At 38.2% G+C, this 17,947-nt stretch overlaps 1 protein-coding gene across 1 annotated transcript in view; it reads right to left on the bottom strand.

Annotated features, from left to right (window-relative positions):
• Positions 1 to 210: 210 nt before the first annotated feature.
• Positions 211 to 17,947, bottom strand: part of PHLDB2 (pleckstrin homology-like domain, family B, member 2) — a 48,820-nt gene continuing 31,083 nt past the window's right edge. The window contains exons 14-19 of the mRNA XM_009586834.1: positions 11,055 to 11,262; positions 7,689 to 7,779; positions 7,093 to 7,239; positions 4,372 to 4,591; positions 1,103 to 1,188; positions 211 to 351 (exon numbers count right to left, since the gene is read on the bottom strand). Coding sequence (XP_009585129.1) covers positions 211 to 351; positions 1,103 to 1,188; positions 4,372 to 4,591; positions 7,093 to 7,239; positions 7,689 to 7,779; positions 11,055 to 11,262 — 893 coding nt within the window. The remainder of the gene's footprint in view (positions 352 to 1,102; positions 1,189 to 4,371; positions 4,592 to 7,092; positions 7,240 to 7,688; positions 7,780 to 11,054; positions 11,263 to 17,947) is intronic.

Consider the following 17,947-nt stretch of genomic DNA (forward strand, 5'->3'; position numbering starts at 1 on the left):
CAGCTTTAGCTCTTTCATTTCTATAAAGATCAACTAAAACAAGTAACAAGCCCCCCTTTTCAATGCATTTGTAAAACCGTCTCATTCCGAGGTTTCGGGTGCACATCATAAGGAGGACATTTCAGAGTATTCACTGGCTTTTCAGATTTCACTACACATGGCTAACTTCATATGTTACGTTATTGCAGTATGCCCTATTGCCCCCTTTTATTATAACATGAAGTGGGTGTAGCCTTCTGCGCCTGTAACAATAACATCCATCCATATCCTCATGGCTTCTGGTGAAGGAGCAACCATATAGTATATCCGGTCATGTGTCTTAACACTGAAAGTGAGCAACGGGTTGGGACTCTAAAATAAAAGAGAAAGAAGGATATCAAAAGAATGAAATCAAAAGCCATTTATTGGCACCAGCAGTAAAATTACTTACAGGGAGATTTACGATAGGGTTAAGGAGAAGGATAAAATGCAAAATGCTGTAGCGCTGCATTCTACATTGCAGCACCGGAAGCAGGGATGTGTTTAAAGTGTTTGCGTCCAGCATAAACACTTTTTATGACATATTTCCTCTAGACTATTAACACAGCAGTACCAGGCTCCAAATTGTTGTTTCATGCCCAAACATCTAACTCCCCCACTCTGTCCAGTGCTCAATACCACCTTTCACAAATCCACCTGCCAAGGATATATTCAGCTTGTTCACAGCTCATTTAAATTACAGATGAGAGGCAGGGGGTGCCATAAGCTGCGGGCACCAGTTAACTCCCTCCCTGTGATAGACACATACAGCCATCCCTTGATTTGCCGAAGCCACTGATTTCAGTGGTCTCGCCACTGGACTACGGAATTTCTCACAGCAAATCCCACGTGGGACCATCACTTGGCAGGTAGACGCTCTCTTATATCTGCTTTCATCAGTATAAAAAAACCCCAGTGCTAATCACTGATCTGGCTTCATCTTCCTCTTCCTCCACTCTGGGGTTTTTTTGATTGATTGTTTTTTTTTTTAATAATGTCAGCTCGCCCTTTGACTTCACAGCAGCTACCATACTTTGGGTACTGCCATATGATACTTAGTTAAAACAACAATAATGAAGTTTACCTTATATGCATTCTTTAGATGATCATAATAGACTTCTTCAATAGCTTGAAAATATATTACACCTTTTAATTTAGTTTCGTGCTTGTCTAAAATGGAAAAGAGAGAATGACTGCTGAGAACTGAAATGAACAGTACTTCAAGAAGCAAAAGCTTCGTTTGCATTTCCATATATGTTCAGCTGATAAGTAACTGGATTAACACTTCTGCTTATGAAAACCCACAGAAATCTTCAACCTTTCTTACTAATTGGTTGGTTTTGTTGAGATGCATTTCCTACTTTTAATACTTTTTTTTTTCCACCTGGTTTCCAAGGAAATAAGCTTTTGCAATTTCCTCATCTCTTTGCAAGTCACTCCCTTCACTGAAGCATCTAAACATTATGGCCGGTATTAGCCAACAGGGTGATGGAAGGACAGATGTCTCTGAGATACCTCCCATCTTCCAATTCCATGAAAGCCAGCCAGACTTCACATAGCTCACAGGCTAAGACCTACAGTTTGCTTTCAGAGGAAAACTGTTACGATAAGCAAATTTGAAATATAATTTGCTAACAAAAGCTTTACATTAGAACATCATTTGTGCTTGTACTTACTAAAAAAATGCTTCTTCCTGTTTATAATAATCTCCCTCAGTCTCAAGCTAATATTTTTTATTCAAATGTGAGGTTAGCAGATTCTAGGCAAAATCCTATGAGCTCTGGAAACATGGAAAGTTTCACAGGAAGTTAAAAGTTCCTGGGCACCAGCTGCAGCATCATAATTGTCTGTTTGCACTCTCCTGCTCCGACACCCAAGGTAAAAGCCAAATTAATTAGACAGAGTTTGCCCCTGTTGCGAAAGGGACCTCCTCATTTGCTTGAGAGCGCCCGAGGTAAGAATGCCTGAATGGATAGTTGCTCCAGGGAGGACAAGGAGTAGGCTGTTACCCCGTGGTACTGTGTTTCTGGTACCAATATCCCACTGCAGCGAAGCTGAAATACCGGATGGGAGCCTTCTCACTTAAGTTTTGATATGTACAATGGAGACACAGCTGACTTAATCTCCCTTTAAAGGCAATGAATAAAGAAGCAGACACTTGCAGAGGGTCAATTCTAAACTATTTTAGACATCTTCTGATATTGCCTTCTGTCCCAGAATTAGCTAGTGAATCACTAGGGCAAGGAGGATACAGACTGTGAACTTAACATCTTAACAGTCACAACTGTAATGTTTCACAAGAAAAAGGAACAGCATGGATAAGCATTTACAGTACCCTCTGTTTTCCTGCAGTGGGAGAGAAATTGTTAAATAATCCCAGAGGGTGTTAAGAAGCATCACAACTGCGTGCGACAGTGAAGGGCAAACTTCCTTCCACTCCCAGTACTTATATATTAGGGGAATATAATGCCTTCTGACCCCAGGTTAGTATCACCTTATCACTGAACAGTCATGCAGAAAATATTTGTCAGTCCCATGAGAGATTCTGCTGTCATTTTGAACACTCATGAAACTCAGCTTACATTCTATTGGTAGCTGCAGGCGTTTCCAAAGCTTCGTATGATGGCAAAAAGAAATCCCAGAGACCAAATGATACAGTGTTGGGAATCTCCCTGCCAGGCCGCGGGGGACCAGTAGAAGTACTGAGGTACTAAGATTACGACATTATAGCACACATTATACTAAGCTAAATGCAATACTATACAAAGTATACTGTCTATGCAGTACAAGCAAACAGTGATCCACTCCTTTCACCTAGGGTCTTGGTTACAAGACCATTTCAGGTACCTTCAAGCTCCCATCGCAACAGTCTTTATGTAGAGTTCCCTGTATGCTTCAGGTCAGAAAGTGCAGATGCTTCAGTCGCTGCACTAAATTGTCAGACTTTAGGGCAAGTTCTTTGTTCAGTACACTTGCAGAAATAAAACAATATACCAGTATATTCACTTAGAGTTACTCTGAATTTACAGCATCAATATTTATTTTGGAAGTCTGCTATAGATTTAAAGATCTAGATGGATCCTCACTCGTACAAGCAGCTGCATTTTTGCGCAGCTGGTACAGAATTCTCATGAAACTATGTTTGTTGGCAGGAGTCCTTGAGACATTATGAAAAATTTTCTTTGGTAATTCAAATTGCATTATGGCAACTGTACTGCACTCAAAACCGAAACTGTTAACTATTAACATAACTACAAAAAAAAAAAAAAAGAAAAAAAATCAGTACCAGATGGGAACACTACTGTATGTTACAAGCCTTGCTAACCAATAAAGCAGATGTTAAGAACAAAATAAGAAAGTGTTTGTTACATTCTTCATAGTATTACTGCAAACTAATAAGAAATATTCAGCGGGTATGTAATGAATGAACATAATGAATTCAAATGTGTGTTTTAAAAAAGATGGACTGAGCAATGCATAACCCTACCATCAATTTTAAGTTCCTTATGAGTTGCTGGAAAGCAGTAATATCATAAAAGGAAATGGAACTCTTTGGGTGGTTTTTGTACTTGATGTTTTCTTCTGCTTCTTAGCAATGACCATCCTACATATGCCCCCTGTCTGGCCTCTCCTAACAGTAAATATTCAGAATACAAAGTCATTTTTCTGGCTTCCTCTGAAACTTCAAATTCAAACCATGTGTAGATTTGCGCAGCAACTGGAGAGAGATATGTGTTCTTAAATTCCAAATTTCTGGGCTTACCCCAAGATAACAAATTGATATAATGCTTATACTGACTCCAGATATCGTATAACACAACTTAGTGTACAGAAACCTCTTTAGAGTATTGCATATTGTTCATTTGAATTTCCTTAGACTCTTAAAATATGGCAAATTCAAAAAGTCTACTCCTATATACTTAATTTCCTGAAAGACTTTTCAGCACATCAAGCAATGGGACTGCAGAAGCATTCAATTTAATTTTCATGGCAAGTATAATAAATTATATTCTTGTATGAAGGGTACAAGAAATCACTCTGTCATTGGGGAAAGTATATAATATTTAAAAATAAATTATGTGGAGCCATTATTTGTGTACTAGGAACCTGATGATCTTCCATTTTTTCCTCTTGCCTACCCAACACCTCTCCCTTCATCTGTTATGCTCATTTCTGTCTTACCTGGCATTAGGATTGAATGCTATAGGGAAGGGATTGCACGAGCTCTGAGTGTATGTGCAAAACACTCGACAAAATGGAAATGTGAGTTTTAACTCAGAACTCCCTACAACAGCTGAGGTTGATAGGAAAATAGAGGGACAGGTGTACCCTAGTAGTGATCCTGCAACCTACCTGCGTAATAAGTAAAAGTTCTCTTGTTTCTGTCAAAAACAAACCATCGTTTTTTCCATGTTTTAATTTTTCCTCCCATTTTAATCAGAAAGCCTCGGCAGGTCTTCTCTGTGAGGGAGACATGGTAACAGGTCTCTATGTTGTGACCGGCTGTTTCGATGTGACTTCGTAGGTCAAAATCTTCCTTTCTAATGGGCAAATAGCGAGTCAAGGGACGGGCCTAGAGTAAAGAAAAGAAAATCATATTATTTTTAACAGAAGTCTTAACTGCCCTTTCACTCTTTCTGCTGCAAGGACGTAACTGCAAACTGCCCCTAGATTCTAAGAATGAACGTAAGAAAAATAAAGAGCTTTTGTGCAGCCCTAAGCTTCTTTAAAAGAAAAATCATTAGAACTTGTAACTTTACAAAGTGTTGGATAACTTTAAAAGGTGAGATTAGAGCATAGGAGTTTCTTGAAATCATCTGTTGATAAGATGGTAAAACAGGGGCCACAGCATACAAAGGTTGTTTTAGAATTAAGCATTAATTAAATGTAAAGGTGTGCTGCTGCTTTAGACGAAGTATAAGAACTTCATTTGCATGATGTTAAGCAAAACCTTTACTTCTCTGGGCTAGATACTCACTACACATCTCACTCATTAATATTTTACTGCTACAGGTATTGTCATACAAAGTATAATATAAATAATAAGAACATGCTATTACAGGAAAAATTAATAATGAGAGTGAACTGTAATTGCTAGTCATTTTCATAGAAATTGCTGTGAACAAAATAGAATTATTTTCTTCTGAACGAATTAGATGTGGTATCTAGTTCACAGTTGGCAATACGGTATAGAGGGCTGAATTGCATCCCTCTGCAAGAGGCAGCAAGGCAGCACGGGAAACGGTGCCTCGTTCTTGATTGCAGTTCAAGACTCTGCATCAAGCCCAGATAATACAAGTTGGGAGAACAAGCAGGAGGAGGTAGTGATTTGGGACCTCTGCCAGCTGAGGGAATATGCTCGTTTTCTGTGCCCTGAAGGGTCTATGCACTCCCCCAAAAAACGCCTCATTTTAAACACAGAAGACAAGTCTCCCAAGGCTCCTGCTGCAGTCAGCGCAGACAGAGGCTACATCACAGGGCGATTCAGAACAGAAGCTGAATTTAGGTGCTTTGAAAGGAGCATCTCCTCCTCTCTCTCTCTCCCCCGCCCCGACTCCAGAGAAGTCAGTGACCTGGAGAATCTAATCTGCCCCTGCTCCATGCCTAAAGTTAGCCTGTTAAACCCACTGTGAGTCACAAACCGAAGGGACTTTCCCTCATTGCATTCTCAAGACCCTCAGCGCAATGGGAGTTGTGTTGCCTGCAAGAACTCTTAGCACCCTTCTAAAAATTACGCAGTCCTGTATGATACAAGCTGGCACCAGCTTTGGCAAGTGCAAAGGTGGAGTTCCTTCCCCTAGTTCATGTTTTTAAGTGTCAGAAAGTGCTGAAAAAAAATTAAAAATTGCGTCTCACTGTACAAAGGAAAGAAAAATGTTAACAAAAAAGTCGTAGTCATTTTTGACAGATATGTTTTGTCTTCCTGGAAATTCAGTTCTTCAGCCTCTCTGCCAAGTCTGCCAATTAACAGTAACTGATAGCGCATTCTATTACAACACATGCACGCTTCAATTTGGGATAAAGATATAAGCATGACATCATTGTTTACACCATACTTGAGTTGTCACTAAAGTTTATTAGAAAAAAAGAAGGCATTCAAGTAAAGTATGTATAAAATTTAACATTTGGTAATTACATTTTATATAAAAACAAAGGAATGGATATATTTAACCCGAAACAGCTTGAAGTTCCTCTGGGATTGTCCTATTGTTCTGATTTACTGTTATCAATCAGAAAGGCAAGTTATGTAGGAATGTTCATAAAAAATATAATAGTAACTCATGAAATAAAGATTTAGCAAAGGTAGCACAGATAAAAGCAGAAAGATACTCATATATGATATGGAATCTTCTGCACTCAGATACTTATATTAAGATGGAGACATTGTCTTGCTCTACTATACTAACGATAAAATGACTGCCTAGTCTATTTGCTATAACATGTTGATCTTGTTATTTGTGGTGGAATAAACAAATAGGTGAGACCTCTGAGCCTAAAGAAAGCTCAAGGTACCTCTAAACCCTAACAAGAAGCAAGAAGATGTAGGAGGCAACATTGTTTTAGTTAAATAATGTTTCTCATGTTGTATAGTCCCAGTAATATTAGGAAAAATACGATTTCCTCTCTAGAGTAGATGTGGAGCTGGAAAAGCTTCTTTATCTGTTTTTTTTCAGTCAAATATTTGGAAGTGACAATTCACATTCCAAGATATTTTATGTATTACAAGAAAGAAAAAACAACACCAATCGTTTATAAACTTAACACACTCACAAATTCCTGTTGTTCAGGCTAAAAAATTCTGCTCTGCCCATACTCAGTAACAAACCTTATAGGATTAATATTTATACTTTAGATATAAGATGCTAAATAGATATCTATGTTATTATTTAACTTTAAATGAATACCTAGACATCTATCTAAGGCTCTATCTAAGAGCCCAAACATTCTTTTAGTGGCACAGTTACACCTCAGAAATACTAAATCCATCTATATTGGCAGAAATACACTTAGTCCCTTCTATATATCAAGGGGAGGTCTTGCACTTAAAAAACATTTCATGTCAATGCATCTCACCTGTGCTCTTTGTTTCTCCCTTATTTTGACTTCCTTTTCAATTAATTTTTGCCTCTGGCTAGTTTCTTCTTCCAATCTTTTCTCCAGTTGCTCTCTGCGGCGCTTCTCTTCTTCCAGAGCTCGTTTTTTAGCTTCCATCTCCCGTTCCTAAATACCACAGCACATGCAGAACTTCAATTATATGTGAAACTATAGCTGATAATGTAATTTCTGGTTAGGACTAAATCCCTTTTTGCCTCTTAAGTAGGCAGAAATATAGATTGAGCAAAGTAGACCGAGAATTGGAATCAGAATTGCAAATATTACCACTCTAGAAATTAAGGGTCTTCTTAAGCAGCTCTCCTAGCAGGTGTAGGAGCAATGCTGAGCTAGCTTCTGATGGGATTTTGCCATCAACTCACCCACTGAGATAGCAGCTATTGCATATGGCTTCAAAGATGTAGTATGAGGGTGAAACCAGACCAAACTAAGGAGGGAGAGGTTATTTTTTTAAGTGTCTATTAGGTGTGAACTATTGAGGATCCACTGTTGCATTTAGGAGGATGTTACCTAACTAAGGTGCCCACTCTTAGTTTTACTCATAAAATTATGCTTACCCTGGTCTCAAGCAGCCTAGTCTTTTCAGCATGCGCTTGTTTCAGAAGTCTCTCCATCTCTTCTATTCTTGCAACATTTGAAGTGCTAGCACTGCATAAAAAAAATCAGAGTTATTTAAAAGAATAGTTGGTATTTAAAGACGTATTTTACAGTCCAACATTAGACAGTTTAAGAATGGAGTTGATATTGTTCTGATCCAATTCAGTGCAGTAGGCACTAACAAAAAATTATGTATAAAGTATACAGTACGCTCTCAATGTATACATTGCCCATGCAGAGTTGTGAAAAAAGCAGACTCAATTGCCTAAAAATGCATCTTGTCAGTCCGCTGTGATCTGTTGTCTTCTTTCAGATAACAGAATATGGATGGAGGTGGTTACCATCTCCTAGCAGAACACACTACCGATCCTCAGAGCTGGCATTAGTAGCCATCTAAATATACCATTTAAGTCTTTCTGGCTGTAGACTGTCTCTGTTTTGTGTCTCACTGAGCTCATCATCAGGAAATGCTCGATAAAAATAAGGAGGATTAAGAGGTATGCATAAAGGCCATTCAGTGACAGAGCAGTGTCTGGAAGTTAAAGTAACGGGCAAGCCAAAGAAACAAGGGTAGTCACAAAGAGTGCTAGATCCTGGCCCAGCACAACACAGCTATCACCTTTGCCTGTCCTTTTTTCTTTTGTTTCTTTTCTCCAATACAATTTCTTTGTTTCATCTCAATTAACAGCCATTTCAACTGTGGCATTTGCATGGCATGCTCTCTATTTTATTTTTCATCTCACGCTGTTCAAGAAAAACAGCTGATGTTAAATATTACTATATTATCATTAATAATGCCATTAGACTAACGCACAACATGAGGAAATAGAACGGATTCGAATGTTTAGGGCAGAGAGAAACTTGACCTGGGATTGTACTAAAAATACTATCTGACCACTCAAGTGGAAGTGGGTGTCAGATGGCAGGTTTATTTAATAGCTACTTAATAGCATACAGACCAACTGCGAAGGGACACAGGTAGAATGGAAGTAGTCCAAATACGTGTCCTGGGCAAGGAAAAGAAAAAAAGAAAGAACAACATCCTTTGTTTTCTGAGCACGCCTCTGACGGTTATGTCTGTAAGACCAGGATTTTTGTCAGAAGTGTCACAGTCAGAAGATGACATTTCTCTCTCTGATACTGGGGATATGTTTCATGAGAGGATACAATACAATATAAAAATAACATACCTCATTTAACCTAAGCTTGCAGAAAAGGTATAAGCCATCTGAAATATATCTGAACTCTAAAAGCTTATAGTCTCTGAAAAAAATGAGGCCACTGACTTAGATGCCTAAGCCTAGGTTGGCCAAAGTATGTTTAATTGATGGGCCAAGAGAATCTGGGTAAAATAACTTCAGTAAAAGCAACAGGGCCATAAATTAAAAGTCATTTCAGCAACCTGGAAGATAGTTAATTGCAGTAGGTTTTCCCATATTAAACTGGTTAACGCTTCAGCTTAGATAAATTCTTTCATCCTTGAGTTGCTTATCCTGCTCACAGAAATTAATGCCTAGCAGAAGATCACAATCTCTGAAACCTCGGCCATGAAAAATAAGTTGCAAACTAATCTTGGAACAACTACTGATTGGCGAATTAATGAATGACTACAGCGGTTCTGTTTCTTCTGTACTTCGAGCACAGATTTTATGCATTCCAGCAAAAAAAAGTCTCTCTTACCTTATACAAGGTTAAATATAACATAGATTTTAAATATATCAGAACAAAGCATCATAAATTGTTTTTCTCTGAAGTCTGGTATGGCTAGAAAAGATTCTCAAACACCATCTAAACCAATCTGAATTCATCTTGCTTAAGGGAAGTTTCGTCAAGGAAAATTAACTGCTTGTCTTCCAAGACTTATAAAAAAAATCAGCCCATGCTCTTTTCTTCCCTCACCAATCTTTGCCTTGTGAGAAACTGAAATGTCTGTTGTAATAGGTCCTTTTCTAGTTTTTGGATTGGTTTGGTTTTTTGGTTTTGTTTTTGGTTTTTTTCCTGGTTTTTGGATTGGTTTGGTTTTTTGCTTTTTTTTTCTGGCATTGGCTGGAAGCTGCAGAAGAGCTAGAGGGAGACAGATGGGCAAACAGCATCAGTGAAATTCAACAGCCGTCAGGGCTCCCCAGTCTTGGGCTGGAGATTCCAGGAGGTGGCCTTGAGGTAGCTCAGACACATGCCATCTTCCTCCAAAACGGTCAGAGCAGCAAGTCAAAAAGAGACAGATTTCATACCACTACCATGCTAGATTACTGCAGAAATAAGTGTTAATTCCCAGCCTGTCTCCAGCTATCAGAAACGTGCCAACTGTGTATTTATTCAAAACAAAAATCCTCAAAACCTGAGTCCTAATGTTTTTCCTTTAAAAACAAACAAACAAAACAACAAAACAAACAAATAAAACAAGCCAGCAGAATCACTGCCACTGGTATTTTCTGAAACCCTTAATACTGCAGTGATAAAGACTACAAAAGGAAATCAGTGGGCTGATACCCTGTTACAGGAAACAGATGCTGAATAAAACACATGCTAGCCAAAAAAGCTGTCCTTGTGTTCACAAGGGATTCTTAATCCCGTGACAACATTGTTCTTAATTATCAGCCTCCACTTATACTTGTGAAACTGCTGGGGCAGGACTGTGCGCAGAAATGAAAGCGCTATCATTAAAACCAGACCGTCAGAAGAAAACTGCACACAATTTTGAGACTCAGCTGGACTTTTCTTTTAACACAGATCATGGATGTTCCTTTTATCTGAGAAGCGGTGTCTGAGGATGAGAAAAGCAGCTGGGGGCTCTAAGCCTTTCAGTGTCATCTCTTCGTTTTTACTGACCCAGAAAAGGGAGGGGAAAGGGCAAAAATAGATGGCCAGAGGCACCCTAAGTGCTTCAGTATAAGGCTCTAGTAAGTTAACATGCTGGGCTTGCAGAACAAGTGTACTTCATTGCCAACAGATATCTTTGAGAAATTTCCTGTCACAGGAAGTCTCTAGTGACCAGGGAAGGAAGCTCAGGTATTACCCACTCTGCAAAGAGCATCAATGACTTCATCATTTCAGTTCAGGACTGACACTGATTTCTCTGTGGCCTTCAACATTATCACTTAGCCTCTCCATATTTTTATTTTCTATCTTTTAATAAACAGGTGAAATGATAGTTAAACCTGATGATGAAGGGCTACACAAATACTAAATATTATGCCTGTCTATTGATCTTGTATTTTCTTAACCAGTTAGCAGCATTCACATTACCATAGCATCAACATGTACATATTCTCTTTTTTCATTATAACGCTATGACCATTACAACATCAGAAAGAAAGATGATTTACCTGGAAATGTTATCTGGTGAGCATGCCGATATGCTTGTCTCCATACTGTCAGAACTGTCTAAGCTTAGTGTATCAAAGGCATGGTCCTTGTAACTACGATCTGGGTAATGGAAACTATTCAAATACACATTCGATTCGGATGCTGTTCTGCTGTAGAATTCAGGAGACTTCTGCCTTTGGTTTTCACAGATACGCTGGTGGTTATACCCTACAGAGTACAGAGGAAACATTTATTTTACACAGAAATTTTGTGACCCAAACATAATGAGTTAGCAGCACAAGCATTTTGAAACATCACCTCAGTCTTAACTGCACTGTGACCAAGGTACTACAATATTACGGTTAATTTCACAAGTTAATAATAAATGAAATAAAACCTTTAAATACCTGTTTTATCTATGATGGACACAAATATATGCAGATTAGCATGGCTGACTCTTCAATATATATTCATGCACGTGTATTATGAAAATTTAATTTGAATGAATGAAATTTTCATTTTAAAATGAAATTTTTTTTTCCTGTCACAGGAAGTCTCTAGTGACCAGAGAAGGAAGCTCAGGTATTACCCACTCTGCAAAGAGCATCAATGACTTCATCATTTCAGTTCAGGAGTGACACTGATTTCTCTGTGGCCTTCAACATTATCACTTAGCCTCTCCATATTTTTATTTTCTATCTTGTAATAAACAGGTGAAATGATAGTTAAATTTTCATTTTAAATTGAAAATTAGGCCTAATCTGGAAAGTAATGCAGGTAAATTCAGGGATCTAGAACAACTGACACTGATTAAATTAAATAAAAAAAAAAAATCCTGATATTCAATGGTCTTGAGTACTTGTTTGGTTGATTTTACTGAACGTGGATTATTTTTTGTCTGTTTGGGGAACTTTGCCTTCTGCAAGTTGGGCTTTTAGTGTCAGCTGAAATTATATAGGCTACTTGTCACATCATCATAGTTACTAGTGTAGAGGTACTTTCCTGGAGTTTTGAAACTGCAGTTCACCCTACATGATTGAAGCAGATCCCTATAGCTCAATGCTTGTAAAGAAAAATAAGGTTTACGTAACATTTAAGTTCTTTGCGCTGTTATTTTTCCACAAAATCATCCTTTCTGAAAAACCATCCTTCTTGAACACATGGAACTTTGTTTGGCTACGTGTCCTTTAAAAATATTTATTCAGAATTATTTTTATCTCATGTCTCCATCGCTCTTTGTAAATAATGCAGCAGTATTTATGCAGACTCACAGTGAGGTTGTTGAGCTCGCCTGATGAAATGGAGAGTATAATGACAGTTGTCGTTTTAACTGTAAGTTATTTTACAGTGCCCTTCTAAAGTTTGTTTACTCTATGTGATTACAAATGCAACTGCACTGTTCATCTTTTCCTTCAATAAACGCAAGTGAGACTTTCTCACAGTTCTGATACTCAGTCAAGTTTCTAATACTCTCTGCACATGCCTGACCCAAAATCTGAGCTGGTGGCAGAGTTGGAGATTAGTAAGGACTGTTAGACTACATGAAAACCTCCCATTTGTACAGGAAGGCAGCCACTGACATTATTTAAGATAAACAGACACAGGAAAAATGCAGACAAATATACAAATGCAGCAAAGTCCAGATAAAAATTTTTACTAGACACCATTAAGACACTGATGTTAGGAAAACATGCTTAAAGTGGGAATATTTTCTTGCCTTATTCTCATTCTCTATCTGCACATACAAGGTTACTGTCTGGTATTTTTTGCCATGCCGGAGGGGGGAGAGTCCCAGTTCAGGGAGCCAACAACTGCAGTTCTACCTTGGAAAGGCTATAATATTCTCCAAAAGGTATCTGAAAAGCATGACTGAAGCTGAATAATTAAAGCATATTATTAAGGAAATCATGCCCTACAAGCATTTCCAAGGTTTCCCCTTTCCTCCTCACTTCCCTCTGTACCATATAAAGGTTTCTCACAGAAAATTGAAGCTTTGAAGCTGGTTTCTAAGGAACTAACAGGACTTTATTTGCCATTTGAAAGAACACTAAATTTCAATAAAAGTTCAATTGCACCGATTAGTAAAAGAGACAAAAGGGACACAAATACACCTCAGCAGTCATAGATAATAGCATCACACAACACAGGTGTTACTGATTCACATGTGCAGTTTGTTTTTTTCCCCATTATTATGGCAAACGCTGCTGTTATTGCAGATAAGCAATTACCTTTCATACTCGAACCTTTGGAATGACTAATTGCTCCTGTGAAATGGTTATCAATTATTCATTATGGAAAGAGAGAAAAAAAATAAATTACTGAAAGAACTTTATTGAAATGCATGTTTTTCTATTAAACCCTTTGCAAAACCTCGACTAGTCAGAAATCTTAATTTCATATCTTATATTTCGCTGAAAAATAGACCCATCTAAAAAGCATAAACACAGCAGTTCTAAAAGTGCTCTCATAAAGGAAAGTCAACTTTCCATGAAGATAAAGAACCCATTTTTAAGTAAAATATTTATCAGCTAAATTTATGTAATCATGCAAACGTAACCAAACACTGCAAGAAATACACAGTTGTTAGGTCGCAAAATGAGACACATTCACAGAAATAAAGCATAACGTGATGTTCTCATTTTCTCCTCATGCCGTAAGCAACAAGCAGTTCAAAGCTCAGGATCGGCTGCGTACTGACACCGAGAAGCCTCACAACCAACCTGCCTCCATTACAGCCCCACTTACACATCGTGCAGGCACAATCTGTTGCTTAAGGAATTTTTAACTGCTAAGGTGCCTATTCACAGAACATGCACTTAAAAATATTAGGCTCCTCGTAAAATCCAGCACTTCACTAAAAGTTTCCCACAAGCCAAGACTTGTATCAGCCAAGTTTAAGCTGATACAAGAGCTAAAATGTTTCTTGTTGCATTGGCTTGTATTCTCTGTAGTAAAACAGTAAACACTGTTAAGAGCCATACTGTTGAGCAAAATATTGCAAATATCCATAAAGCCATATCATTAAAAAAAAATCCAAAAGGGTTATTGCAGAATCACAAAAAACAGATATACCACCACAAAATTATGGTGAGGTCAAAACTATAGGTGAAAGCTGTTATTAAAAGTGGCACTGTCAAGTATGTTAAAAAAATAGTACTTCATAAAAAAGATCATGGTACAACATTTTCTTTTATTTCCATTCTTTCTTCTTTTTTTAAAGATTGACATTAATGTGTCAAGATACATTTTTTGTATGGAAACATGCCAAAGTAGGAAGCCCATGTCTGCCTACCTTGTCATTGTCACCCACAGATCTGCAAAGATTTCTAAATTTTCTGCTCTATTTGTGTGGCTATGAGCAAAGAAGCAAAAAATTAGGCCTGCACAAAGCTGCAGCTCTGCAGATACTAGCATTAATCAGAAGTTTTGTTGTGACAGGTTATTTGATGGCAGGAAAAAAAGAATTTTTGAACTGCTATCATTATTTAACAATTATTTAAAAGTTTTCCAAGATTTTGGGAACAACTTGACAGTGCTGATGCAATCGGTACTTTTGCCGAAACATGACAATGATAGATACAGCCAGATAAAGGGATGTTTTCATACCTCTTCTGGCTTTTCCTGAGTTCAATAAGAGAAAGTTAAAAAAAAAGAAAAAAAGCAAACTGCTTTGAAAAGCTGATAATTTGTTTTTACATATATACCTTGCCCTCAGTATACTGGTTTTCTGTAGAGCTTAGAAAGAATACAAGTAACCATCTTGCTGGTACCTAACTTCTCTGTCCCAACAGTTTTGTTCCCAGCACTGTGTCTGGTCTTACATCTTAACTCGCAGATGTAAGTTCCCTCTTCCCTTCTGGAGTCCCTCCTGCAATCAATGGGACTGAATTGTCTAACCCTCCCTCCTCGCTCCTGCCTGTCCCTGCGCAGGCTTCTGGCACCCAGCACCCCACGGGAGCTTCCTGGGGCCAAGTTTCAACCTGTGCAGAATGAGGTCTCTAGGCTGTACCAAACAGCAGCTTCTTCATTCTTCTTTTTGCACATGATTTGCTTACAAAGGCATGTACACAGGAGGTGAATTTATAAATACAGTCCTTCAAAAAATACCTCCTGAATGGCTGCTAAGAAATAGGTTTTTCCACTAATGATTTAGATCAAAGATGCGTCCTCTTAAACATTTTATAAGGTGCTCTTAACTCAGGCTATGATTATTGACAGTGACTGTTTCTTTCAAGAATAATTCTTGAACTCACATGACTGACTAAACACAGTTTTGGTAATCCTACAATAAAGACTATTTAGTACTTAAAAATCTTTCCTAAAATATTTCCTACTGGATCTGACCTACAATTCATTCATAGACATTTGTTCCTGCACAAAGACAAAGAGATTGAAATCCATGTTCAAACTGAAGTGACTGTTCTTCGTTTCCTGACTTAATTTTTTACTTTGAATTTTTTCATCTCAGACTTTTACATTTACCTTCTTGGACTGAAATTAGAAAAACTGGAGAAAGCAAATTAGAGAAAACTCATTTTATACCATTACTAATTTAGGGATGATTCTTAGATTATATCTTCCACTTCTTCCTCCAGGCACCATTAAATATACTTTTTTTTCAGATCTATACGAACACACCAAACGTCTGGCCTCAAAGTTTGCTCAATGCTTTTAAGCCCTAAGGAATGTGATAAGCTACTAATACTGCTTCAGAACCGCATCATCCTCCTTGTATAGCAGTCTGTGGGACACTGCGTGATAGCCAGTGCTCCAAAGTGGATGACATGGCATTTATCATGTGAGACCCTGGATCTCCACTGAGCTGAGCACACCCAGCTCCAAAGCGCTTGGTGCAGCTGTATGCTCAAGGTGTCAGTAACTCGAGCCCCCCCATGTCATTTGCAATACATCACCTTGAACACAGAAAACTGACGGAGTGAAAAACCTGTCAAGTGGGAAAAGAAACGCAAGGAAAGCAAGCTGTGATTTAATACATACGACAAGTCAAGAACACTTTTTATCTATCCATCACCTATTTTAGGTGAACAACTTATTTTTGGAGCAGGAAAAGAAGTGAGCGCATTTTTATCAATATAAGCAGTACCTATACATTTGCAGAGTTCCACTGATTTGGTAGAAAATCTTACTCCTCCAAAATATTCACGTAGTCCAAAAAGGCAAATCTGATCTACCTCAAGAATGTTTTTGTAAGAAACCACAACAGAAATACAGTGTATTTATTATCTAATAAACATTTATCAGAGAGTGATGGAATAAAAGAACATCACGAAGGATGTCCACTGACATAAGATTTGGCTTAGTTTTCAATGATGTATTTAAGGGTGTCTGCTGAAATTAATCTTAGTTACACAGACTCAAGTCTCGCTGATTTTAGTGGAAGCCACATAAGATTTCAGAATTTTAATTGACAATAGTATTCCATTTCAGTTGTACTGTGTGGTATGTTTAAATACTACACCATGTCCAAAACATCTCCCAAATCTCACTGTCCCACAGAAATGCACGTCCTTTACTCATGACTTGGAAGAAAAGCTTGTTTTTCCTCCGTGTGCTGAGCGTGGGTATGATGTGCTCAGGGAAACCAGAAATCACACCAAGTTGAACGCAGACCCCTCCCTGCTCGTACCATGACATTCATTAAGGCTATGCCTATAAGGCTGAATGAAAGATGCCCAAGGATTGTTCCTCCAGCCTGGGCTGGCGGCTATCTCACAGCCTAGGGCTGTTCCCCTTCAAAACCACATTTGTCGTGGAACAAGCTAGTCGGAGCAGCCCAGAGCAGTTTGGGGGAGGGATGCTGACAGACAGTTACGCAGTGTGGATGATCACGTGTGTCCAGCACGCCCTGGCCCTTTTGTATAGCTGGATAGAAATGCTCTACGATCTGATTCTAGCCACCTGACTTGGACATCTCTTTCCTTGCTGAATTCTGCACTGCAGTGGGATACCTACATACCAGCAGAAAGAGCCACGCAAAACTTTTGTGGTGTGTTACTGAGACACAGAAACGTAGAAACCAGGGCACTTAAGAGCAAGAGAAAGCAGTTATACTCTTCAAGCTCCTCCAACAGCAAGAAATTCATGGAGTTCCACGTTGAATGCAAAGGGAATAAACCCTTCACTAATTACTAAGAGAGACAGTCAAGCCACAAACAATCCTTGCACTCCTATATCCTTTGTGTTTTGACTCTCTCTCTTACTTCGCAAATCCTGTGAAAGTTCAAGTAAAGCACCTCTCAGCAGCATCATTTCCCTTTGACAAAGCTGATGTTTCAGAATAGGCCATCTAGAACTGTCCTCTTTCCTAGTACAAATTAATCCTGTAAGGCTCTCTTCATAACTTAGTATTTGCATTCAAACTGTTGGATCTTTCAAAGAATAATTGTCATCACCTAGTATGGCAGGCAGTATAGCACACATGATTCTTCATGGCATATGACAAGTACTGTGCCAAGTGCCTTAACAAATAGATCTCTCATTCTCCCTTTTTCTTCTTTTTCAGTTTTGGTTTGTGGGGTTTTTTTCTTTCTCACTCTTAAGTCAAGAAATCTGCCTATACTTTTAAGACTTTCTTAATTGCAGGCTGACAAAAGAAGGAACATTAAAACTTACCAATTTATTTTTTAAACTCTTATCTTTGCCTATATTAGGTTTGGTAACACTTTGTAATTTTGTTTTAGGTCGCACACACTAATGCTCTTTTGCAACCATTTTACAGAAATATTTCCGATTTTAAACACGTGATCTCTTGTCATCAAAGTTTAGCCAAACCATCCTTACTGATTTTCAAACGGAAACAAAGTGTTTTCTGCACAACGTATGAGTAAGAATGTACTTGCAAGAATTCTACCCTTGCAAACGCATTACATCAAAGAAGCTTTCCAAGCTGAGC

This window comes from Fulmarus glacialis, unplaced genomic scaffold, assembly GCF_000690835.1.
Source record: "Fulmarus glacialis isolate BGI_N327 unplaced genomic scaffold, ASM69083v1 scaffold221, whole genome shotgun sequence".
Lineage (NCBI taxonomy): Eukaryota > Metazoa > Chordata > Aves > Procellariiformes > Procellariidae > Fulmarus > Fulmarus glacialis.